The sequence below is a fragment of the Rhinolophus ferrumequinum genome, chromosome 7 (assembly GCF_004115265.2).
Source record: "Rhinolophus ferrumequinum isolate MPI-CBG mRhiFer1 chromosome 7, mRhiFer1_v1.p, whole genome shotgun sequence".
Lineage (NCBI taxonomy): Eukaryota > Metazoa > Chordata > Mammalia > Chiroptera > Rhinolophidae > Rhinolophus > Rhinolophus ferrumequinum.
The window spans coordinates 75,271,288-75,297,660 of record NC_046290.1 but is presented as its reverse complement, the minus strand read 5'-3'; the positions used below and the strand labels follow the sequence as shown (position 1 = coordinate 75,297,660).

The following is a 26,373-nucleotide window of genomic DNA, read 5'->3' as shown; positions in this document are numbered from 1 at the left end:
AAAGAACAGCTAAACTAAATAATGTGCTCAAGTTCATACAGTTAGTAGCAGTGATGCAATTTGAATCCACATAGTCTGGCCTGGAGTGTGTGATCTTAACTACTAGGCTGAGGAATACTGCAGAGGTTTATGGTAATCAGAGAAAGCATATCCTATCTGCAAAGCTCTTCACAACATTTGAGCAATCTCAAGTTTTAATCCTTAGTTGCTCAGCAATTTACTTTTCTAGGTTTGATACTAAAAGTGAAAGAGAATCCTGTAATCAGGCCAAAAAATCATTTCTGGACAGAAATTCTAGAATACGAGGCTTCTTCCATATAGGAGAAAAACTGATATTGGAGACGCCACTCTTCAGAAAAAGGAAATATAAGAGAAAGCACCAGTGAGACAATTTGGAGTCACGCACTGATTCTGCCTTTTCTCCCATTAAAGGAAAAGTACAGAGCTTTTGCCCAATTCCTTTGGGCTGCTAGTACCCTGCTTTCTGGGACGCAGAAGGAATAGTTTTGCCTGGCTTGACTTCACATAATATGAATGGATCATTTAATAGTTATTACAGTTTTTACTTCCAAGGATCACTTTTGTTGGTGTTCATGTGGTAGAGGCCATAATTAGAAAGTGTATTTCTAATACAACATTTAATAAGTAATCATTAACTAGCTCATCTCCTTATTAATCAGAAGCACATAGCTCAGCAGCCCACAGAATGTCTATACTCTCTCTGGCTGCCAGCCAGGACTTTATCAATAGCAAACTACCAGGATTACCACCCTAACGTGACAATGTAAGCCAAATCAAATAGGGTTGGGATTTCCATCAACTATTGCATCATTATCAAAGCTACATATGTGATTTTCATTAACATATTAACATGTTGAAAATTGCATTGTAGCCTTTAACTAATGCCCTCTTGTGTCCCTAAAATGAGACAATCTCAATCTGGGAACCAGGACATTGTAGGGTGGATATTTGGCTTCAATCTGTGCTACAAATCAATACCTCGATATCAGATTTGCTGAATCTTTACCAGGTGTAGTAATTTAAAATCATTTTCAAAGTGAAATTTCTGGATAATGAGTATGTGAAGGATAACTGTTGTTATTGCCCACCTGCAAAGTCTGCTTTCTCAATTTGGGGTATATAAAAGGTCACTTTAACACACGATCTTGTCCTATGAATATTTACACAATTGAATTTTAATTTTCATTTGACCATAAACATGTTGCAGAATTGCTTTGTTATAACGTTGCTTATGTGAGATCTCAGAGTCAGTTCTTTTCACTATTGCATCATCTGATGAGAGTAATAATATATAATATATAAAGCCAGAAAAGTTCAGATAGATCTTTTAAAAGAAAACTCAAAGCACTTTTTTAAGAGCATTTGTCTTTTAAAGTAGGTTTAGGTTCACAGCAAAATTGAGGGGAAAATACCAAGAGTTCCTATATACTCCCTACGCCTACACAGGCATAGCTTCCTCTGCTGTAAACATCCCTCGCCAGAGGGGTGCATTTGTTACAATTGATGAACCTACTTTGACACATCATAACCACCCAAAGTCCATAGTTTATAGTTCACTCTTGGTTGTACATTCTATGAGTTTGAGCAGATGTTTAATGACATGTATCCATCATTATGGTATTATACAGAGTATTTTCACTGCCCTAAAAATCCTCTGTGCTCCATCCCAAGCCCTGGCAACCACTGATCTTTTTACTGTATTCCCAGTTTTGCCATTTCCAGAATGTCAGGGATAGCTAGAATGATACAGTATGTAACCTTTTCAGATTGCTTTCTTTCATTTAGCAATATTCATTTAAATTTCCTCCATGTCTTTTCATGGCTTGACAGCTCATTTCTTTTCAGTGCTTATTAATATTCCATTGTCTGGATGTGCCACAATTTATTTATTCATTCACCTGCTGAAGGTTATCTTGGTTGCTCCCGTTTTGACAATCATAAATAAAACTGCTATCAACAAACGTGGGCAGGATTCTGTGTGGACGTAAGTTTTCAGCTTCTTTGAGTAAATATTAAGGAGTGCGACTACTGAATCGTAGGGTTAAGAGTAGTTTTAATTGTTGTAAGAAATTGCTAAACTGTCTTCCAAAGTGGCTGTACCATCGTGCATTCCCACCAGCGATGAATGGGAGTTCTTACGGCTCCTCATCCTTACCAGTATTTGGTGTTGTCATTGCTCTGGATTTTGGTCATTCTAATAGGTGTACAGTGGTATCTCGTTGTAATTTGCAAAAAGATGTTGAACATCCTTTCATATGCTTATTTGTTACCTGCACATCTTCTTTGATGAGGTGCCTGTTAAGGTCTTTGGCCCATTTTTAAGTCAGGTTGTATGTTTTCTTATTGTTGAGTTTTAAGAGTCTTTGCATATTTTGGATAACAGTCCTTTGCCAGATGTATCTTTTGTAAATATTTTCTCCAGTCTGTGGCTTGTATTATACTTCTCTTAACATTGTCTTTCATAGAGCAAACCATGTTAATTCCTTTTAGCCTATCTTTCTCATCATTCTTGATAATTAAAAAAAGTTGAATATGGCAGCCCGTTGGCTCAGGTGGTTGGAGCTCCAAGCTCCTAACTCTGAAGGCTGCCAGTTCGATTCCCACATGGGCCAGTGGGCTCTCAACCACAAGGTTGCCAGTTCAACTCCTCGAGTCCCGCAAGGGATGGTGGGCTCTGCCCCCTGCAACTAAGATTGAACACGGCACCTTGAGCTGAGCTGCCACTGAGCTCCCAGATGGCTCAGTTGGTTGGAGCATGTCTTCTCAACCACAAGGTTGCCAGTACGACTCCTGTAAGGGATGGTGGGCTCCGCCCCCTGCAACTAGCAACGACAACTGGATCTGGAGCTGAGCTGCGCCCTCCACAACTAAGATGGAAAGGACAACAACTTGACTTGGAAAAAAGTCCTAGAAGTACACACTGTTCCCCAATAAAGTCCTGTTCCCCTTCCCCAATAAAATCTTAAAAAAAAAAAAAAAAGTTGGATAAATGAATGAAAAAAAACTGAGTGCTCTTAGTCTCTTTGTCTGTTGCTGGACTTTGAGGCAAAAAAAAAAAAAAAAAAAAAAGGATATGTTCTACAAATCATCGAAGGATAAACCAGTAGGTAGTTGTGTTTTAAAAGCCAGCCTGGCCATCAGCAGATTCCAGAATCAAGCATGCAAGGTAAGACCAGTCTGGATAATCAGCTCTTGAATGCTGCACTATATTTTTGACCCCACAAAATTGGCATAAAAGGGCAACTATTTGTGAAGAAATGCAATAATTGAATGGAAGTTGAATTTGGTCACAAAGACTTAAAGAAGTCTTCTACACAATTTCTTACTATCGTCTCACACCAGGGATGTACAACTTTTGATGCTACCATCATTCTGGATATTGATAAAGTGACAGAACTGACTGTACCTGGAAGAGTTACACCTGTGGAGCTATCATTATTCCCACCTACTCTTGTCCTAAAAAGAAAAGAATATACTTTTGCACAATCTTAATTTATTTGAGACAGATTTTTAAATTATAGCATGTAAAATGATTCTCTCTCATGATGTCAAGTTAAGTAGTTTTCAAGAACTGAATCCAAGAGGAAAAAAGCAGAGGGAAACATAAACAGGCACACCTGCTGCAATGCACCTGTGTTTAAAAATAGGTGTGACATTTTTCCTGCTGTGCGTTCTTTAAAACGGATGTGTCTCACTCGTTTCATTTCAGTGTTAGCCCTTGAATTCCTGCGGTCGGTGATTAGGCCTCTGTCTGCTTGTCTGTGTCTCTGGCTTTGGACCCAACACAGTCTATAGCAGGGTATGGTAGAGGAAGGCAGACAGCAGAGGGATTTAGAGCATAAACTCTGCAGTCATCTTTTATTTTGCATTCTAATCCTGATTCTGCCATGAACCAGCTGTGTGATATTGAAAAAGTTATCTAACTTTCCTGAGTCTCAGTTTCTTCATTTGTGGAATGAATATAATGAGACCCATAGCCCTATAGGTATGAAGGTTAAGTGAAATGATGTACATAAAGCTTTTAGCTGAAGCTTGGTTCATAGTAAGTACTTACTAACACATGATAGTGATGGCTGGCTTTATTTTTATCATTGAGTTATTATTAAGTTTTAGTCACATTTAGTCCCATTATATATTCCTTTGAAGACTGTCTTTTTTCGCGTTTCTAGCAGAATAGAGCATAAGCATTTAGTCTCTTTACTAAATGGCCCATTAGATGGATAAACAGAAGGTATAAACGTTGTGAATCAGTGTGTAATGAGGCTCCTTCTCAGTGATATGAACCTAACAATAAGATGGCGTTTCTGGAATTCTGCAGGATCCAGAGCCAATAAACCTAGAGTGTGGCTAACTTTCTATAACAGTAATTTCACCGGCAAAAGTTAGGAAGACAATTTAGAAGTTAGATACTGTGGATTTGGATCAGTTCCAACTCTCAAGGGAACATTTGAAAGGATAAATCACACAGATGGTCAGAACCTATGGTACATTCAACATATTAGTCATAGAAGTATAAGTGATTCAAGGTTAAACTTTGAGAAGTAGAAACAAGCTTAGAATGCAAAGTGCACATGTGAGAAATTATGTTTTTCAATGTGGATTTTCGCCTGTATCTATCATCATGTCAAGTTCTACACAATTAGATATGTTTTCCCAAACATAAAAAAATATTCCATGTATATTTATTTAGATTTTAAAATCATTATGCTCCTTGAAAAGTGCTCTCCTGCAAAGTTGGAATAGCACTATCATTTTTTAAAGTAATGTGGTTTTTTAAAGTAATGTGATTTAACAGTTTCTTGAATTATTCAATGCATTTGAAGTCCTATTGTCTTTTACAAACAATGAATATAAAGCCAGCTCCAAAATATTTCTAGAACATAAAATGCTGGGATCCTAAACAAGATTTGTAAATAATTGGATTTAAGTCAATGAATATATATTGTGCCTGCTACGTACTATGAATACAGAAAGGTATATGGAGTGTGTGTGTGTGTGTGTGTGTGTGTGTGTGTGTGTGTGTATGGTAAGTAGAGGGCAGAGGAAAAGGATGATAGATATAGATGATAAGTCATTATTTTTAGTCTAGAGATAACCTGTCTACTTCAGGAGACAGGCCCAAGTACAACTAACCATAACACAGTGTAGTTAGTGCTACATACCAGTGGTCGAGAATGCCAGGGGAGTGCAGGGAAGAAAGTAGAGTTGTTGAGATTCTATTCTTATATCTCTCAGGAATAGAAAAAGATAAAAATAAAAACAAACATAAGCAGTTAGATTCAGAATTTATTACAGGTGAATGAAGAAGTGAGTAGAACCTTACATTAGGGTTGAGAAGTTCTCTAAAAAAGTGGGCCAGGGAGTCATAGAAACCAAAACAGACCAAATGTTTCATATGCCTTTATTTTAAGAGCTAGTGAAGAAAATCATCAATATCCTACAAGACTGATTAAATGAATGGATTTTTGTACAGATTGAAACTTAAAAGACCCAGAATCCCAAAGGCCAGTAAGGAAGACTTGTATAGATGCCTGGCGATGTTGTCGTGCCTACATTGGGAGTCTTAACAACTTCAGTCCCACTGTTTGGACAATCCCTGAGACGGTGGAAATGCTATATAACATGGCAAGAGTGACTTTGCACATGTAGTTAGGGTTACTAATCCCTGTGGCTTTAAAATATAGAGATTGTACTGGATTATCCAGGTGGGCCCAGTGTCATTGTATGTGGCTTTAAAAGTAGAAGGCAGAGAGTCAGTCAAAGAGATTCAGACATGAGTTGGATTTGATGTGCCATTGCAGGCTTGAAGATGGAGGAGGCCAAGTGAGGAGGCAGCTGTGAGGAACTGAATTCTTCCAACAAACTGAATGAGCTTGGAAGCAGATACTCCCCCAGAGCCTCCAGAAAGAAATGCAGCCCTGCTGATACCTTGGCTTTGAAATTGTGAGACGAGTCACGCCATGCCAAACTTCTGACCCACAGAACTGTGAGCTAATAAATGGGTGTTGTTTTAAGCTTTTATGTTTGTGGTAATTTGTGTTATGCAGCAATAGAAAATTAATACATAAATGGAAAGATTACCAAGCCATATTGTTAAGAGAAAAAAAAAATAAGTCAAAGAGCAATATGAAAAAACAAACGTATGGAGGTACATTGCATATTTCTATTTTTATGTGCCAAGAGGACACACACAACCTCAGCCGCAGCCATCATTCCTTCTTTTTGATCACTGATCTGTGTATCGTTTGTTTTCTAAGATATGGCAAATAGTTTTGAAAACCTTTGAAAATGCTTGTTGTGCTTAATGCTCTACAGTTGATTGATTTAGAATTGATTTCCTAACATATATTTTGAAAAAAGAGAAAAAAACAGTACAAAAGAAGGAACAGCACGAGAACACAGAATAACCTCTATATCTTTAAAAACAAGCAAACTAAACATTTGTCAGAGTCTCTGAAAGTCCTGAAAACTACTGACATTCAAGTTCATCCTTGTGTCTGGGTCAACCTTTGGTCTCCAATTTATTTTCCCATGAAATCATGTTTTGGGTTGATTAGATTAAATTATTATCATTTTTTAGAAAACTGTTGTATCACACCCTGATTATTAAGAGTAGTTGGTCTGGGTATAATAGACATGGGTCTAAGAATGACCCCTCTATGAAATTTGCCCTTATATTAAATGCCCTCCCACTTTGAGTGTGGATGGAATCTATTAATATGATGAGATAGCATTCCTATGACTATATTAACTTAAATAACAAAGGGAGATTATTCAAGTAGGCTTAACCAAATTGAAAAACCGAGAGTTTCTCTGCTGACATCAGACAAAGTCAGGAATTTGAAGCACTATAGCTGGATTTGACACAAAGGGAGGTATGTGCCAAGCAATGCAGGCAGTCTTCAGGAGCTGAGAGCAGCCCCTGGCTGACAAGCAGTTGAGGTCACAGGGACCTTAGTCATACAACCACATGGAAGTGACTTTGGCCAACAACCTAGATGAACTTGGAAGTGCATTCTTCCCTAGAGACTCCAGTAAAGAGTTCAGCTGACCAACACCTTGGTTTCTACCTTGTGAGACTCTAAGCAGAGAACCCAGTAGGAACCCACTGGACTTGAGACCTACAGATCTGTGAGATACTGAGTTGTTTTAAGCTGCTAAATTTATGGTAAATTGTTAGGCAGGAATACAAAACTAATATGCTGGGTATTTTGCAGTTAGCAAATGGTGGGCTAAAGAACACAAATATAAACTCTTGGCACACAAGTGCCATGTGTTTCTTAGTGACTCCATAGTGGTAGGGACTAAATATATGCTCAATAAAATATTTGTCAGTTTTTTGGTTAGGTGGTAAATGAATGCATTAATGAAGAGATGGATGAAGCAATGAACAATATTTTGTCAGTCGAGTCATCCAACAAATATTTTTGAAATGTCCAATATGTATCAGGAAACAGTCTGGATGCTAGACACAGTACAATGAGGTCCAAGACCTCTGGTACTTTATATTCTAGTTTCAAACAAAAGTTCCCAATTCCAGGGACTAGAATTTCTCATGTTGGAGAAAAAGAAGGTCTTTGGAGGTCCATGAATGAAGTGAAGGAGCGCTATGAATAACAGCCCACGGCAGAGAGAGGATCACAAGGTCAGCAAATGGTCTTTTCAGGTGGGACTTGGAGGACCTCACATAAAGGGTGAGTGTGATGGGGAAATATTGGAGGGTGAAGTGGGGAAATGCTGAGATATAGTGTTGCTTTTATCTTATAAATTCCATAGGTCTAAACAAAGTCTTTTCAATATCACAGACTACATGTGGAGAAAACTGAGGACTACAGAAATTCCAATGCAATAACCTCCAACTTGTAGGTGAGCGGCATCAAATTTAGAGCTGAAAGTTACACTCTTGGTTCAACGTATACTACCGCATAAAGAAAACAACGGACAGTTAAATGTGACCCACCCTTGTCTACATTCCAAGTTATATATATATATGTGTGAATTACTCAAAGTCTTGTATTTCCCAGTATAATTGTGCAACTTTTACACATCTTTTAAAACAACTGGGATGTTCTATTAATAAAAATCTGAGTTTTGACTCTTTACGTGTCCAGAGCACGGATAAGTAGTTCTCTATTTAATCCACCAGCTGCTTATAACATAGTAGGCAGAGGCCTGATATTCCAGCAACATTTTATGGATTAATGATATGTATAAAAGTATTTCCTTAAAAAATGAGCAGATCAGGCTCTGTAATCTTTAAACAAAGTAATCAAGAGGAAACACTGAGGTCAGAAACCATGGAAGATTAATATTAAATATATGGCATAAAAAATGCATTATAATTATACCATACTTCTTTAATGAGCTAAAAATAAAGAGGATATTGCACAGAGGGACCTTAAATTGCATTCACAAAAGGTAGAATCAGAAAGTGGGATGCTAGGACACCGGGAGGAGGAAGTATAGTCTTATCTTACTTAGGTCAAGAAAACATCTTGAAACCTCTAATGATTTACGAAATTTTCCTTGAAGTAGGCAAAATGGTTAACAAGAATGGTTAGGATGTCTGGCACCTCATACACTGCAATGGTGGTTACATTACTTTGGATGGCAATGATTCTCTGGAATTCACAAGGTAGAGACTGGTGGGAAGAGAAGAAAGGACGAAGGAAGAGAGGTTCAAGTAAGAGAGAAGGAACAGGCAGATTAAGGGAAAAGTTCCACTCAGACACATTGTGAATTGTGTTAAAGTGTTTCTCTTTTTTGCAGTCATAATATCAAGGCCTCCAACTGGTATTTAGTGTATCGGGACTAGTGTTGTGGACTGCATGTTTGTGTCCCCACCCCAAATTCACATATTGTAGACCTAATCCCCATTGTGATGGTATTTGGAGGTGAAGACTTTGGAGGCAATTAGATATAGACAAGGTCATGAGGGTGGAGTCCCCACGATGGGATTAGTACTTTTATAAGGTGGAGACCAGCAATTGTGAGGATACACCAAGATGGCGGTAGTCTGTAAAACAGGAACAGAGCCCTCGCCGAGAATCTGACCATGTTGGCACCCTGGTCTGGGACTTCCAGCTTCTAGAACTGTGATAAATAAATGTTTACTGTTTAAGAAAACCAGTCTATCACATTCTGTTATAGCAACCTGAACAGGTTAAGACAGTCAGGGATGCTAAATACCTACAAAGAATAGCCCTGCCCAAATTACACTAGTATTCCCATTGTCCCAATTGAGGAACTCTGCGCCTTAGTCAAAGTGAGTAAACTGGACTTTAGTGAGCATTTCTCATGCTGGAGCTACACACTTGAGGGGAGGCTGAAGACTGAGACTGAAAAAACAAAAGTTCACCTTCTGTTTCCACAATTGGTACAGTGTACATAGGCTATGACCAAGGTCTGTGCCTCTTTGTTAATATGACATCTTCATTAAAATATATGTTCCTCGTTTATTAGGCAGATAAAATATTTCGTAAAACTTTTTTGCAGAATTTGTTCCTGAATTATTTAATAATAAAAATCAAAATTCCATATTCAAGGAGTGAAGTTCACATACTAGTATTAGAAGTATTAGAATATTGTCTGAAAGCTTTCCTGACCCAGAAATAATAATAATAATAATAATAACTCCCTGACTATTGCAAGAATTGTTCATTTTTTCAACACTTTGTGAATTAGCCATTCCCAAAATTAAAAAAAAAAAAATTCATTTTTTATGAGTCAAAGACATCATAAGTAATAGGTCCATGTTGTTCCAAATAATACAAAATAGGACTTCATTCCCTCAATACAGGGAGTACTTCAGCTTTTAGGCAGACAACTATTACAAGAGAGCAAAGAAATAAATTTCCTGGTCCCACTGCCATCCTCCCATAAATAATCAATGAAAGATAGAGATAGTTAACTAGAGTCTAACCTTAGACATTCTACCATCCTTGGAGAGAAGCACACATACAAAGAAAGGATCACTGTTCACCTTCAAGCCATAATACTTTAATAATTCCCACACAATCATTCTTCATTAAAAGAGAATCACTGTCAAAGGAATCTTTCCAGCTGAGAGTCCTTCTCTTGTGACCCATAGATAGAGGCTGTGGCACATAAACCACATCAATGTAAAGAAGAAATTGTCCTCCTAGAGAGCACATCATGGATGGTAGAATTCTTTGCTCAGTTTTTTCTGAATTTTAGCTTTTCAGAGCATGCAGTGTCAGAGGAACAGAATACATACATATATATATATATATGTATATATATACACACACATATATATATGTGTGTGTATATATATACACACACATATGTGTATATATATATATATGCAATGTGGTGTCAGAGGAACAGAAAATAGGCCAAATTGCCAATCAGAATAAGGTTTGTTTAAAATAAAAAAGGTATTGTGATAATATGATAATATCCTTCCTCTCATGGTCTATGCACATCTGCTTGGAATAACCATTTTTTAACGTAATTAAAAGTTGTTATATTACTTAAAACCCCCATCTTTGAGCTTAATGCCCATCTTTTTTCTTTCTCTTTACTCACTTTAATCTTTGTAGGTCACCCATAGAAACAGAAACAATACATGCCTTTCCTGATCTCAAAAGGACACCGTGAGCACTTTCCTTCATGCTGCTACCATTAATTAGACAATATTTCCTACCCTAACTTGAGGTTTTCCAAGTCAACGATTCTGTGAATCGCATTTCCTAATCAGCTGAAACCTGACAGAATAGCTGTGAATGAACTTCTGAAGACCATAATCCAAGGATATTGAACTAGAATCAGGTCACATCTACTCAGTAACCTCATGTTCATAACACTTCCATGGGTTGTTGGCAAAGCAAAGACAATCTCAAGGTGTTTCCTTCCAAGAAAGATAACTTAGATGTTATTTTTTAATCCTCTTTTTTCTTGTTAAACCCTTGTAGGCAGGGATTGTGCCCCATTTTTATTTCTATAGCTCTCCTGAGGACCTAAAATGTACAGTGTACATAGTAAACACAATCATCCTGGAGGCTTTGGTGGGTCTCTTACAATGTCATTTTTGCTGTTGTTGTTTTATTCGTCATTAGTTCTCAGCCAAAGGAGAGGAATAAGAGCATAAAAAGAAAAAAAAAATGTAGGAGAAGTAAATAGGAATAGAAGAAAAATATGTCATTATAATAGAAGAAAATAGGTCATTAGAGGAACTGTGAGACTGGATGGAAGAGAATGGAATAAAATCTCAGCAAGCAAGTTGGGCACAACAGTTAAGAGAAGAGAATGTAGTGTTACATGCTAATAAAGGTGAGAAAGTTTGCTGAGAAGTTCTTATCCATTCTCTAAGTCCTCTGCATGTTCTCTGTTCTACATTATTTTTCATAATCTCCAAGTCTTCACGTATGTAACATTCATAAATACTGACAGTAAATTTCCAAGGGGAATTCTGGGTTTAGTTGGTTAGCGTGTTTCATTCATGGAGTCACAAACCATGTCCCTTCAGATGTTTTTCATCTCTTGACTGGACATTTTCATATCCTCTTAGCGGGCCTCACTGCTTTTGGACTTTATGTTGCCATCAGGATAATGGTTCTGCCAAAGTCCCTGACGGTCTCCTAATCTGCAGAATCACATGATCCTCTTTCACTAGCCATGTAAATCCCAAGGACAGGCTCCCTTGCCTCTCTCTCAGGTCCCAGTTCTCACTGTGTGCACTTTACTTTCTAGCAATATCCAAAGACCAGCTGTTCACGCCTTTGTATCTTTAGTCTATTGTGTTCCCTAAAAATTTGTGGGAGACAAGGAGTATTCTTGGAATTCCCTGTCTTTCATGCTGGCTGCCTATTAAACATTTTTTCCTTTAAAATCTACCTAGATACAACTTCCTCTGGCAAGATTTTTCTGATTCAGTTTCTGTCTAGATATATGGACTAACTTTCACTTTTTCAAATGCCTTTTAATCTGCAAAATGCATCAATTTGTACACATATGCTTATGTGTCCATCTGCCTTATAAATAGGTGAGCTCCTTGATCATGTATCCAAGATTCTGGCACAGACGAGAGAATCAGTAATTGGTTGAACTGAATTGTTGGCATCATCTAACATTTACAAAAACCTGAAACACCAAAAGTCATTTAGAATGCAATCACTGACATGATATTTTGTGTATAGTAATTGGAAAATTCCTAGATATATAGTCCACAATTTACTGTGATTCTCTTGGGAATCAAAAAAGAGAAGGCCACTTAGAATTTGATAAACTTTTGATATCATTATTATCAGTACCAATGATGATTTAGAGAAACATTTACTGAGAAAGATACCCCCCTCCCAGGAATTATTTTTAGAACTCCAGTTTCCTAATACTGAGCTATAATTTTCAGAATGTAGATTTTCTTTTTGTTCCAATTTTTTTTTTCCTGGTAAAGTATCTATGTTCAGACTGAGCCACTAGTTTACTTTATTCTGTGGTTATAAATCAGAATATTAGAGAAGCTTAATAGAATTGTTTGTTATTTATTCTCTGGAAACTGTGATCTCTCAATTCTTAATAATAAAAATATAACTACTTTTACTCTTTACTGGTAAATTATCATTATGGTGTTACAATGCTTTGAGCCTTGCATTAAAATCCATCCTCTAGAGATTAGTGTTCAAGTGTGAATAATGAGAAAAAAAATCTCCCAGAAAGAAATGCAAATACCATAGGAACTGACAAATTCAAAACAAACAAAAAAACGCATTCTCTGTTCTAGCCTCTTATTCCTTAATTTAACCATCAGAATCTTTGTGTTGACAATAAGTGTGTCCAAGCAAGAACGATATTCATAAAACAGAATGAGTGTCAGAAGCAAGCTTACTGTTAATAACCTTAAACCTCATTGTATCTTCAATATCTTCAAATCATACTTAATCCTGATTTATCAGTGTGTGGGTGTATATTTGATATGCATTGAAATTCAATTTTTAGAAATTTTAGGACCAAATTTCTTTTTTCATCTAAGAATATGCCTTGTGTGTTATATTTAGAAGGATAGAAAATTATACAACTTGCTCTGACCACAGAATCAGCATATACTCAAAAGTTTATTCAAGAAGTTCAGCATCCTATTACTTCAAGTAATAGGATTTACAATTTAAAGCGGTGGAAATATTGAGAAACTTATTATCCCCTATGAGAGATGAAGCAGGAGGAGAATTCTAATTGTGTCTCCTTTTTTCTCTGCCTTCTTCAACACAGTTATGTTTCTCTTCTTAATTACAAGACAGCAAAAGCAGTTCCTAGCATCATATGCAAACTTAACTATGCCAGTGAAAAAGAGAAATGGCTTTTGCTCCCTTGGTCTCCTGTCATTAAGGGGAAACTTTCCCCAGAACTCACAAGCAAAGTGCTCACAGAATTCACTGGTGAGGATCAGGTCACATGCCCTTGCCTAGCTGCAAGGGAGGCTAGGAGAAGTTCTGGTATTTTCTATCTTTATAAAGTAAGATTGGTTCTGCTAACAAGAAATAAGGTCAGGTGGAAGATGGAATAAACATGTCAAATAATGTTTGTAAAGCTGAATAATGAAAAGCTGAATAATGAATATACTGTCCATTAAATCTATAAATGTTATCAAGCGCAGTACTTGGTTCTAAATATAGATAGCAATTTATTTTAATGTGACTGCCCTTGTTTTGTTTCCATTGATCTACAGAACTATTGCCTGCCCATTAATAAGGACTATGAACATTTTCGAAGACTCTAATAACAGAAACTTGGAGAATTTATTTTTGCCTTCAAATAACTTCCTGTACCATTTATTAAGCTGTTGTCTCTCAACTTTAAACCCTCCCTTCTATTGTCCACTTTGTGAAGCTGGGACTTGAATTACAAGCTGCATTTTCTGCTGACTCCCTATTTGGCTCTGCCATTAGAGAGCACTAGGGAGAGAGTGGGAGACTGGAAGAGGAGGAAGAGACGTGGTCTGTCCTATTTGCTATCTGAGTCTCTGTTTCTGTTTGTTCTTTCCGTGCACCCTAGAAACACTTTTTCACACTGCAGTAACAGGTCATTCCAGTAGCAGATGTTGATTCCAGTTTGCAGGTTTTTCCAGTGCTCATAGAACCAATCATTTCAACCTCTTAATTTTGTTTCCCCAGTCCAAGGACAGGCGGCTTCCCAAAGTTGCTATCTCTACAATATCTTAGTTTAGTGTTCTTATTTTGCTTTTCCAGTTCTTCAATATTTAGTCATCAATTCATTATCAATTGATGCTCTAATAGGCTAAATCTGTTCTTTTTTAGGGGAGGTTACAGGTTTTTAAAATTTTACCAAAAGGAACCTGCAATATTTCATCTTTTTCAGCATCCCTATAATCATGTCCACTTATTGTTTTTCTTTGATGTTCAGATACCATATTTGTTGCCATAACTTTAAAAGGTTAGATGCTTTTGTTTGCAACTCTTTACCGCCATCATTACAATCTTTAAAACAATTCTAACCAAAAAGCTATGCGCAGAGATAACAGACATAATTACTAGCTTTTCAACCATTTCCTTGTATTTTATTAAATCCCCTGTATTCTATCTGTACAGGTTTCTCCAAGCTCTGAAGTCTTGGCTTTGAAATGAAGACATACCAAGAGAACTGTCTCTAGAAAAAGAGGGACAGTAGCATCGGGAGTGGAAAAAAAAGGGGGATGGTGATTTTTTGGAAACAGGAAAAGTAGGATATCAGTGGTGACAAGGAAAGAACTGAAGGTGGTGGTAACAGTAAGAAATGTCAGAGGAGATGGAATATTCCCTGGGTATCTATAAGTAAATGGAAAAGGAAGGCTTTAAGGTTTGGCAAAGTGCTTTATGACCGATGAGGACATGATGATCCTTCCAGAATGTGTAGATTGATGTAGACCTTGTAACTTAGGACTACCTGGAAATCATTTCAAGAAGACAGAACACTCACGAAGGTTAAGGACCTTTCCTCAAAGATTAACTGAATGAATTCGAACCCAAAGGAGGAAACATCTTTTGAGCTTACTTTAAAAGCTTTCAAAAATGCTATTTAAAGCTCAAAAGCAGAAGGAGCAAGATTACAGTCAGACAAATCCTGTGAAATTTGGGGCTAAGAATTGGGATGAAGTAGGAGGAAGGGAAAAATTGCAAGATTTATTACCTAAGGGGTATAATTATACCTGCAACATATTTCCGAAGAAGTTTTCAATCTTTAAGTTTTCTGCTTCTGTGCTTTCAAACACCAGCCTAGATACAGTCTTATAAGTACGTGACCCAGGAAAATGTGACATGTATTACTGATCACTTTGAGTTCCCAACTGTCCTACATTTTTTATAGCTATCTATAGCTGTCGTTGACAATAAACTATTTCATAAATGTCAGCCACTTCTCACAAGTTTTAAGTTGCTTGCTTTCTACCTGGAAAACACTTAGAGAAATGACTTTAATTTTTTTCTCTAAATTAACCCTTAGTGGCAGCAATCAGAGAAAATTTGATTTTTTTTTAATAAGACTTCTTTCAAAGAATGTTTGACTTGAATGTGGTAATCTGCTTCTTAAAATGAAGCTTTGTGGAGCTTTGTGAGCAGGTAAAATAACAATTTTTGTTTGTTTTAAATGTAGGAGTAACAGTGGACTACTCAATCCATCTTTGCAGACCTGGAATAGAATTCTTGGAACTCTAGTCTCTCTGTTCTATGTAGGCCTCCCTTATCCAAAGCATCTTAGTTATTCCTCAATTGGTGTAACTCCAATAGGTGGAAAACGCTGAAGCTGAAAGCATCCGTTTCTCATTCAGTGAATGAGAGCAGAGTTCTCCCTGTCAGCTCTCTGAGGTATCACTAAATTGAAACATGCTTACTGGGATAAACCAAACGAATCAAAAGGTGACTTAAATGGATGGAGGCAATCAGAAAGAACATATTGAAGAAGGTGAGTTTTGAATGACAGGAAAAGAATTAAATATCAGTAAGGGAACAGAAAAGAATTTCATGAGTGGAAGCAAGTTATAGCTGTGTTTCATATGAAATGAGTAGAAAAATGATAATAAGGATGTTTTAGTAAATGTTCCATCATCTAGAGAGACAAAATATATAATAGAGTCTATTTCTGAATCTTGATATATTTTCATTTATTTATTCAGTAAATATTTATTGAGCACCTACAGTTGTTTTTGATATTAGTACTTAGCTGGGGAGTAGCTAAGGAGTATATACAGAGGGTGCCCAAAAAATGCATACACATTTTAAGAGGTGTTATCTACGTTCAGGCAGTAGTTCACCATAGTCAGAAGTGTCTGGACGCTGATGGTAACCACTCTGAGCACCTCTTGTAATTGCAGAAGTCACACGTGATGTGTATTCATCTTTTCTTATTCGTGTAAAAGTGATTGCAGTTTTTGCATTTATTTTTAACCTTTTAAACCGCAATTACTTTCACACCAACCTAATACATATTGAATATACAATTTTAATAGTTTTTTCCTTTCTTAAAACGTGTATGCTTTTTGGGGCACCCTCTGTAGATTTACATCTAATATGTCTTTAGATGAATATACTGAGTCAGAAATTGCTTATCCCGTTTTTCCTCTCCCTTGAACACTGCTATGATTTCTGTACTTTATCTGATTAGTCTTTCCCACAGCCTTGTTAGGTTGAATGTCTATCTTACATGAGGAAACTGAGGTCAGAGGTGTTTAATGATGGCCCCACAGTCGCATATCGCATATCCAGCTCTGTTTGACTCCCAAATTACTCTTTTTTTTTTAATCCATTTTTTTAAAATGATTTTATTGGGGAATATTGGGGAACAGTGTGTTTCTCCAGCGCCCCTCAGTCTAGTTGTGGATGGTGCAACTCAGCTCCAAGTCCAGTTGCCGTTTTCAATCTCTAGTTGTGGGGTGCAGCCCACCATCCCACCTGTACCAGCCGCTGCCTGTTGTTAAGAGCTCACACTCTAACCAACTGAGCCATCTGGCTCCCCCCCAAACTACTCTGAACTGCTATACCAGCTGCTGCCTGATTTTGGTAAAGTGACAGCAGGCCATGCCAGCAAATTTACTTGAATAATCTATAATATATAGTAATAAGGAATGAAGTTTTTAAAATGGGTATTTAATAAAAGCATAAAACTGCCCTAATTGAATTCAGAAGTGACAAAATGAAAACAATGATGGCAAAAGAGGATTATAGAACTCTTTATTTAAAGATAGGAAGTGAAAACAAGTAGAAATGTGTTTTGTTTTGTTTTGTTTTGTTTTAAAAAGCAGGCCAAAAATAGTCATAGCATGATAGGGAGCAGGATTAGGTTTATGGATATTTGAAGAAAGATTTACCCAAAGTGGAGAAGGTGGACGTGAGGAGAGAAGGTAATGGAAGAGGTTAAAAAAATCATTCCCAAATTGGCAAGCCTAGGGAACCAGGGATGGTAAATATTCTGTGTTCAATAAACACTGAAATAGAGCTATTCTTTTGGGTATTGTGAGAAGATGAATTTAATATTCAATATTCGTATAGTTAGTGGCTGCATTGTGTGTTTAGAGTAAAATTCTGTGGCATCCTCTCCAGCTTTTATCCCCTACCATAGCAAAAAAACCAAAACACTTTTATAGGAAGGAATACTTTGGAAAGACTGGGTTATAAAGCCAATTGAACTTGGTGTTGATAGCTCAATAATGGATTTGGTTACATCACAGATCTGCTATTTCTAGCAGCCCTATGCAAAGATTGTGAAGGCTCTTTTTTCCTTTTCACCATTAATTAGTACATAAACTAGTTAGATATCAGGGTCTTTCCTCCCTTCCTTTCTGTTTTGGTTGTGGGTAAAATTCACAGGATATGTGCTTGCTTGTATTAGTGTGGCTGATTTCTCAAGATATTGAATAATGATTTTAGTTAGATAACTGATTCTGAAAAATATAATAGATTTTAATTCTGGGTATATTTTATATAGGTTTGTCTTTTTAACTGATCCTGATAAATAGCTCCTCATGGGCCCCACCCTATTTTTCAGAGAATAATTTCTTCTGGCTTTATATTCAATAAATGAATCACCAAGTGTCTAAGCACGGATTCAATATCATTAAATACATGGAAAGGTTTTCACCAGTTGAGTCTATTATATCTAGGCCAATATTTTCTTATTAATTCAATCCAAGCAATCTTCTCAAAATTATGTATTTTTTGTAAATATGCATACATGTTTCCATCATTAACTTGCAAAACTTCATTCCACTCTAAAATATTAACTTATATTTTTTCCTTTAAAAAAATGAAATTGTTATAATTTTTCCTTTTAATTCACTCATTCCTTGTCTTGAAAGAAAAATCAATAGTCTCTGTGCTCCAAGGTCTATATTTATCACATTCAACCTTCCTCCACTTTTCTACCAAACAACAAAAACAATAAAGAAACAAATGCATGGGGAAAAAAAAAAAGAGAAAAGAACAGCTACAGGCACCAAAGTCTGACTTGATTTCATAATAATAGAATGGAAATTATTTTAACACACTTATGGCATTACACAGAAGGACTACAACAATAGAAAATATAAATATTCTCTAGTAAGTATTTCATACCGTTTTACTATAAATTCTTTGCCTTATCACTGATACACACTTCTTAAACGATGATTTTGTAAAAGGAAGAAAGAGGTGACTATTGCTGTCACTTCATACTTACAGCAACTGCCTCCAGGATTTGTTTAACAGCATCTGCAGCATCTCGTTCACTGTAATACCCCTTTTCCACGATTCTGAAACAAGAATACCAAATTAACATTAAATTCTTCTTAGACACATGCATTCAGTTGAATGGGCATTAAAAGAAGTTAATTGAGTTAATGTCAAAGAAGATGCATCCAAGTCATTGCAACAGGCTACCATGACACCAGGAAAATGATTTCCATAAATTAGCACTCTAGAAATCTTTGGGTTTATTTTGGAAAATGCAAACCATTTATTTTGTCTGGGATTTTAAACTATCCATTCTGAGGACAAAAATTCTTTCTTTTTAAACTTTGTATCATAAATCATTTTAAACATATACCAAGTAGACAATATCCATACACCATTGCTTGTAATTGTTACACAGCTTCAAAAGTTATTCCTTTATGACCAATGTTGTTTTATCTATCCAGCTAATTACTTCCCCCGCCTTTGTTATTTTCAAGCAAATATCAGATATCATATAATTTTATTCATAAATATTTAAGGAGATATCTCTAAAAGATAAAGGGTCTTTTAAAAATCATAACAACAATGCCATTATCACACTGATAAATTACAATTATTTAATACCATCAAATTTGCAGTGTTTCAAATTTCCAGTTGTGTTGGCATGTTAAAATTTGTTATTTGCTTGTTTGAATCAGTATTCAAATAAGGTCCAAATAAGGTCTTTCTGCCTTTCTCTCCCTTTCCCTGCCTCCTCCATCTGTTTTTTTTTTTTTTCCCAAATAAATGACTTGCTCTTTTTTCATGGATGTGGGCAAGTAATTTTTCTTTTAAGTTGAAGTCTTTTCTTTTTTAATTTCAGGAATGTATTCCTGAATTAGAATGCATTGTATTTGTTTTCTTCCATTGCTTTGGTTTTCTTCTTTGGGTTGTACGATTATACACTTATGAGTTTTTCAACTTTTGATTGATATTGTTCTTTCTTCTATGATTTTCTTAATTATAGTTTAGTTTGTAATATTAAGTTACAGTTTTATCTATTTGGTAGGTATCCTCCTGACATGCTTTCATTGTCTAAAGGAACCTTATTCTGTTACTTACTTTCTGTGCTCTTATAATCATTTTGTATTGAAATTATCCAAAACACCTTTGTTGCTGTTGATTTTTAAGCCAAATTGGTTTTCTTTTTTTTTAAAATTAAAATATAGTTGAGATACAATATTATATTAGTTGCAGGCGTACAACATAGTGATTTGACATTTATATTCCTCACAGTGTGATCTGCGCTATGTCTAGTAACCATCTGTAACCAAACAAAATTTTTACAATGATATTGACTATTGTCCCTGTGCTGTACTCATACATTACAGCCTCATAACTTATTTCACTTTTTTCTTTTTATAACTGTAGGTTTGTACCTCTTATTCCCCTTCACCCTTTTGGCAGAGGGTGGGTCAGGATATATTCTCAAGTTTCATGGCTCTCGATTTTCTGTTTATTAACATGAAACATTCAAAAAAATGACCTCTTGCTTCTGAGATCGCTTCTCTATCTGGAATTTCATTCCCTTGCCTCTAGCATCTCCACTCTGATTATTGGAGTCTCTTCTTAGCAGTTTCTCCCATATACAGGACTTTTTCTCTAAGGGGCTTCAGATATTAATTTCAGGAGTTCATAGGGCCTTCATTAGTCACTTCAGACCTTACTGTGGGTGCAGCCTTTGCACTTCTCAGAAATTTGGATGGCAAAAAGCCCCCACGATTTCAGCTGTTCCTCTTTTATTGGCACAGGCTGCTTCCCAATGATTTGGAGATTTGAGTGTTCTCCTATTCTTAGGTCCATCACATGTCCTCTCGCTTCCCTTTGCATCCTCTTACATAGATGCTAATACCACATGGCTCTTGGAATTGTCAATAGTTTGTACTTATTCACTTGCATTTTAGGCTCATAGGGAGACCTTGTCACCTGGTTTTGATATAGGTATTGTCTGTGAGTTTTTTGGTTTTTCTGTCCTAGTTTCTCTATCTATTCCTATGGGAATATTTGGGAAGATTGAAAAACGACTTTTTTGCTGTTTGTATCTTACCAGCATTTCAAAAGAACACACATTTTGGATAGCACTGTATAGATTCCCAACTGGCATAAGATGTCTTCAGCAGACAAAATTTTGTGGTAAAGACATGTCTGAAAAAGGTCAATTCAAAACATAAGAGACAAAACTTCAACAATTTTTGTAATTTTGCTTTGAAATTTTTCTTAAACTGTCAATTCCTCAAGTAGCATATTTTCCAGAAAGTATCCTTTTAAAAAAAAATGTTTTAGCAAGGAATTCTAAGTTCTCAAAGTAGTCAGTGTTAAAGTTGAATTTAAAATCTATAAAACGTGCTCAAAATATAGGATGGAGGATGAGGAAAGCAGAAAAGATATGACAAAAATAAAAGAATGTATTATAAGAAGATACCTCAATGATCACAATTATGAAGATTCAGAGAAACTACACTGATGCAAAAATTTCAATTATTTTATTTTCTTCGTTCAATTATTTAGAACATTATCAAGAAACACAAACTTATCATTTTTTCAAAGGATGAAAGATGGAATATCTTTCCCCCCTTTTTTATTTCTTGAATACCTGTCATGTGCCAGGGTCAAACAAAATGTGAAAATAGATTGCAATATTCCGGGGATTATTGTTAATTAGTTCTTGAAAAACAATTTTCATATGATATTTCCTTACAAGAATACACATTTTCCAATTCATGATTGAGTTACACACCAGTGATGCCAAAAATAGATATATACACATGACCTGTATTCATCTTTTGTTACTGGTATATATTGAGTATTACAATTTTAAAACAGTTTTTTCCTCTCTTAAAATGTGTATACTTTTTTTGGCACCCTCTGTATAGCCTACTTATTAAACATTTAATTGAAACTATCTCTTGTACAATACTTTCTGAACACTTTTAAATTAATTCTGAGAGAAGGGGGAAAGAAGGACTACTGGGTTAAGAATTTTGGCTACCATTACACCTTCCTCTGCATTTTGCTTTAAATGTAGACTTTTGTGGTACATCCACCAACTAACACAAATATAATTAGTGTCTCCTCTGTGCACTGCACCTGCAGCCTCAGCAGCTCAGAAGGGAGTTATAACAAAGATGATGGAAAAAAATTGCCAATAGTTAACTTTCTTCCCTCCTATCATTCTCCCTGGAAGAGAATAAAATCAGTTACCTCGTGGTCTACAAAAAAATACTGTGGGTTTTCCCACACTCCCTCACCAAGGCTAGAGCTTTACCACAGCTGCTTTATGGTACACCCTCCAGCAGGTATCATGCCATGAGGCTTAGTCTATGCAAATAGTACTCCCTGAGTTGTACAATGCACAATCTCCCTGATGGGAAACCCTCCTTGTCTACTAAATACACAGGAGCTTTCATGGGCAACCCCACCCATTGGAGAGGCGGTGTTTCACCCACTAGAATTTCCTCTCTACGTTTTGTTTTATTATGGAAGTTTCAAGCTTTGGCTTAAATATGGTGTTTATGAATTTTCATTTGGGTTTAATTTAAGGTTAAGTACCTGTATTCAGAACACATCCTTGTGTGAATGTCTAGGGACTGGCTGGATAGAAGAGTGAATTTTCTTGGGAGCTGTTTTCAGGTAGGATGAAGGGAAGAGTAGCAGCTTTAAGAAGAATAGAATGGAAATTTCACTAATTTTCTATAATATATGTTCAATTAGCAAAATCTAATTAATGGAGAGGGTGCATTTTAACAGATATATCCATTCATTTATTTATTCCATAAATATTATGGAATAACTATTGCGTGCTGAGCACTCAGCAATGAACCAGATATGGCCTCTGCTATCGTGGGGTTTCTCTTGGTATAAGTAGACAAACAACAATCAACACAGTGTGCTACATGCTGTGACACAGGTAGTAGACAATGGCCTGAGAGCTCCTAGAAGGGGCAGGTAATCTATTCTGGAGGCCATGCAGGTGGGAAGAGGATTCTGCAGGTAGTCGCTATATCTCAGCTCAGACCTGAAATGTGTAGAGACGTTTTCTCACTGAGGAAAGGGTGGGAGCCAGGGGTGAGGTAGGTGTGAGGGAGAAGCATGGGATTGGAGAGGAGGGAGAGTATTCTAAGAAAAAGAACCAAGACTACAGTGAGGATCAAAGTGTGAGGATAGGGTAGTAGCATTCAATCAGTATTTCTAATGTGAGCCAGTACTTGGTGGACATGTGAAGAACAAGATTTGGGTATTGCTCCCGATGAGACCACAGATAGTAGAGAAATTATTAACAAAAACATCATCATCATAGATGTAATACATGTTATATCAAGGTTTGTATGGCCAAGGAGTTTATTAATTCTGTTGTCAGAAATGTCTCTAGAGTAGACACGTGGGGCAGGAGAACAAAATACAAGTGCCTTCTCTACCTCATCTCAGTGTGAACTTCGCACACCGTATCTTGGCTCTAGCATCATTACTCAACTGCTTCTCTTCCAGGCTGCTTCTACTAGAAGGAATTTTGTTCCCAGTTGATTTGTTCATCAGAGTGTCACAGAGTTAGGTTTCTGGAACTCAGACATTCAATTTTAAGTATTGAGGTTGAGTTACCACCCAGGCCATCCATGGCTAACTAGAAAGCTCAACAGCCGTGAACTTCTCAAGTTGTAAATGCAGGTTTATAACTTAGAGCTAAGCTTGTAAGTGAAGACAGTGGTGAGCAAGCTAAGGAAAATGAACTCCTGCAATCTTTTTCTCTCCATTTAGGTAGCAGGGCTACAGTAGAGGTGTTGATCCAATGCCTTCTGCTGGATATGGTGGCAAAATTCTTAGCCTTCTCACTCGATTATTGCTTTGATCACCCATGGAGCCGAGTGTTCACCTTGTTCGTAGTAGGCAGTCAATGAATATTTATGTAATCAATACTAATTGCCAAGTGAATGGATGCCAGAAAAATTTCAGACTGGACATTCAGACAACTCGTTTGCCTCTGTTCCTTATCATGGTGAACAAAGCAGTGGCCTGAGGAATGGTACATCACAAGTGCATCAGCCACGGATCCAGTGGGAGGACAGCCAGATAGATGCTTCCCAAAGCAAAATGCAGTAAGCACAAAGGTTATTGCTGGCCTCAGGAATAAACTCAGTTACGTCGTGTGGGGACAGAGTCCCAAAGAGCAGTTTCCAGGCTCTCGGCCTCACATGAAAGGTGCTGGCTCGAGTAGTAGGTGGCCGTCAACTGTAACCAGTTGGCCAATTAGCCACTGATAGAACTGCCCTGGCTCCGCTGGTTGGGGAGTCGAGAGTCAGAGTGAGTCGAGTCAGTGAGTCGGTTGGTTGGCAGGCAGAGAAGTGGACAGCAGGTTGCAGGTCATGTGACTCCAGCCTCCAGTGAGACTACAGAGCCTCCAGTGAGACTATAGTGGTGTGACTCCCCCACCTATGGCTCCGTGGGTGTTCCTTTTTTGGCCTAGCCACATCTTGTGTTCTTATGTAGGGAGCGGGACTAGAGGCCCCGCAGGCCGCCTCGCACGACAAATGGCGCAGCAAGCAGGGTCCCCCGCACGACACATAGTTTCTAAATATTACTGTAATAATACGAATCTTTTTAGAAACATATTTTGAACAAAATCAAAGTGATTCAAAGTCATCAAAATAGAGTAGTATTTATTTCATGAAGCAACACAAATTTATAACTAAAATTTAGCTGGAATTTCAAAAAAGTTTCCAATGAAATTGAACCAAGCCTATACCATCAAGAATTTATAGCTTTATACAAAATATACTATGATTTCAATTTTTAGAAGCAGTGTAATATTCAATAATTGTAGCGGTTTCAGAGCCGTAAAAATAAGAGGATAATTTTGGTTGATATTTTTGTTTTTTATATTTAAACATTCACTGGTATATTTCTCTCCAGATTTAGTAAACTAATTTCCTTTTCATGCTTTGTAAAATGATAAGAAGGCAGTTACGATGCTATCAGCATCTTAAGATCATTTTCAAAGGCCCAGGGCCATATCATTTGTTGCTATGACACATGATAGAAGATGCAGTGCTAAAAACAGAACCTCTCCTATGATTTTGATCACAACCCTGACTCCAAAGTCTGCCCTGGGATCCCAGTTCCTACAGTTCCCTCCGTTCACAGGTCTAGCGGACATCTGGAGATCTGGGAAGGGAGAACAATGGGGGGGTGTTACCCTAGGCTCTCAGGCTGTGCTTCTCTGGCCCCAGCAGGCCTTCCTAATCCAGACCAGGCCTTGTCCTTCCACTGTTTGCTGTGATGGCTCACATGTTCCTCTTTCCTACAGTTGGGACTGTTTCCATCATATTTAAATTGTAGGATGAGAAAACACAGGCAGTGCCGATTTCTTCCCATGGACCTGCTTTAAAATATGACTTCTGTGCATTTGCTTCTGTTATGTTAATTGCTGCAAATTGAATTGAGCACGTCTCCAGCCCAGCAGTTAGCACAGGCAATGCAGCTGTAATCTGATCATAGCCCGAGGCCCTCAGACTTCCTGGCACGTACTTCAGGAGTCCTATTGCTCTCGCCAGCAGCGGCAGCATTTTCCCAAATGGAGATAGTTATTAGATGACTGTAGGTTTACGCGAGAAAGACGTTGGTCTGATGAAACTATGTACTAAAGCATCGAATGACATTGAGTGAAAGTCCCAAATAACATGAGTTTCAAGAACAAAGTCATAAGGGCTGCCAGTACATCATTATGCTGTTACATACAAAATTACATCAAAATGAATTCAGCTGTACCCTGTGTAAATCGACCGCTCCTTTATAAGCCTCATTTGCTGCTTTTTGTCTCATTTCATTGATGGTATCTTGAATGATGGTATCTTGGTCTGTATTAGTGCATTTTCTAAAAACTCTCCCAACAAGTGTTAAATTCACATACTTAAAAAAAAAATAGTTTCAAAAATACTACTATCACCTGTTAAACTGGAAAGCTAAGGAAAGAGTGAGGGAGCTGACAGAGCAGGAGGAAGGAGAGGCCAGATCATACTGTATACCTGGGAATGTACATTAGGGATTCCTGGTCCAATTCTCTCATACTATCCATGAAAAGACTGGCCCAAAGGTGTTATATATATTGCCCAAGAGCACAGTGTTTATTTAATCACTCATTTGACAGACATCTAGCAACTGCTTGATTCCTGTCTAGAACAGCTTCTGAAATGGAGACTAAGACTCTCACACCTAACGCCTGCCACAGAGCCCTGGACATCATTTTCCCTTCCTTCTAGCCTCCACCTGCTAATTTCTGATTTTTCACATAAAATTCTATTCCTCTCTGAAGACATTTATGACTTAGAAGACACCCATGTTTTATGCCCTATGTACTGTGTTTATGCCCCAAATATAGCATTTGTCACCCCACATGAATGAATACTTACAGCCCAATTTGTGGCCAACCTCTAACATATGCAAAGTGTCTTATGATATGTCTTTTGTGTACTTATTCTTATCTACATTTTCTTTTTAGTCCCTTCATGTCATTTATTTTTGTATCTTGTGATATTGCAGTTGTCTCTATGAGCCCTAATATACTTTTGGTGGGGCGGTGATGGTAGTATTCAAAAATAATATTACTTTCCCTCTTCTAGACCATGAGTTCCTGGAGGGTGGAGTCAATGTATTCTGGTTACCATTG

At 37.0% G+C, this 26,373-nt stretch overlaps 1 protein-coding gene across 2 annotated transcripts in view; it reads right to left on the bottom strand.

Moving 5' to 3' along the window:
• Positions 1-26,373, bottom strand: part of CAMK4 (calcium/calmodulin dependent protein kinase IV) — a 203,747-nt gene that overhangs the window by 40,260 nt on the left and 137,114 nt on the right. For both annotated transcript variants that reach the window (XM_033110760.1, XM_033110758.1), the window contains one exon: positions 18,685-18,757. In XM_033110760.1, the coding sequence (XP_032966651.1) occupies positions 18,685-18,757 (73 nt within the window). The remainder of the gene's footprint in view (positions 1-18,684; positions 18,758-26,373) is intronic.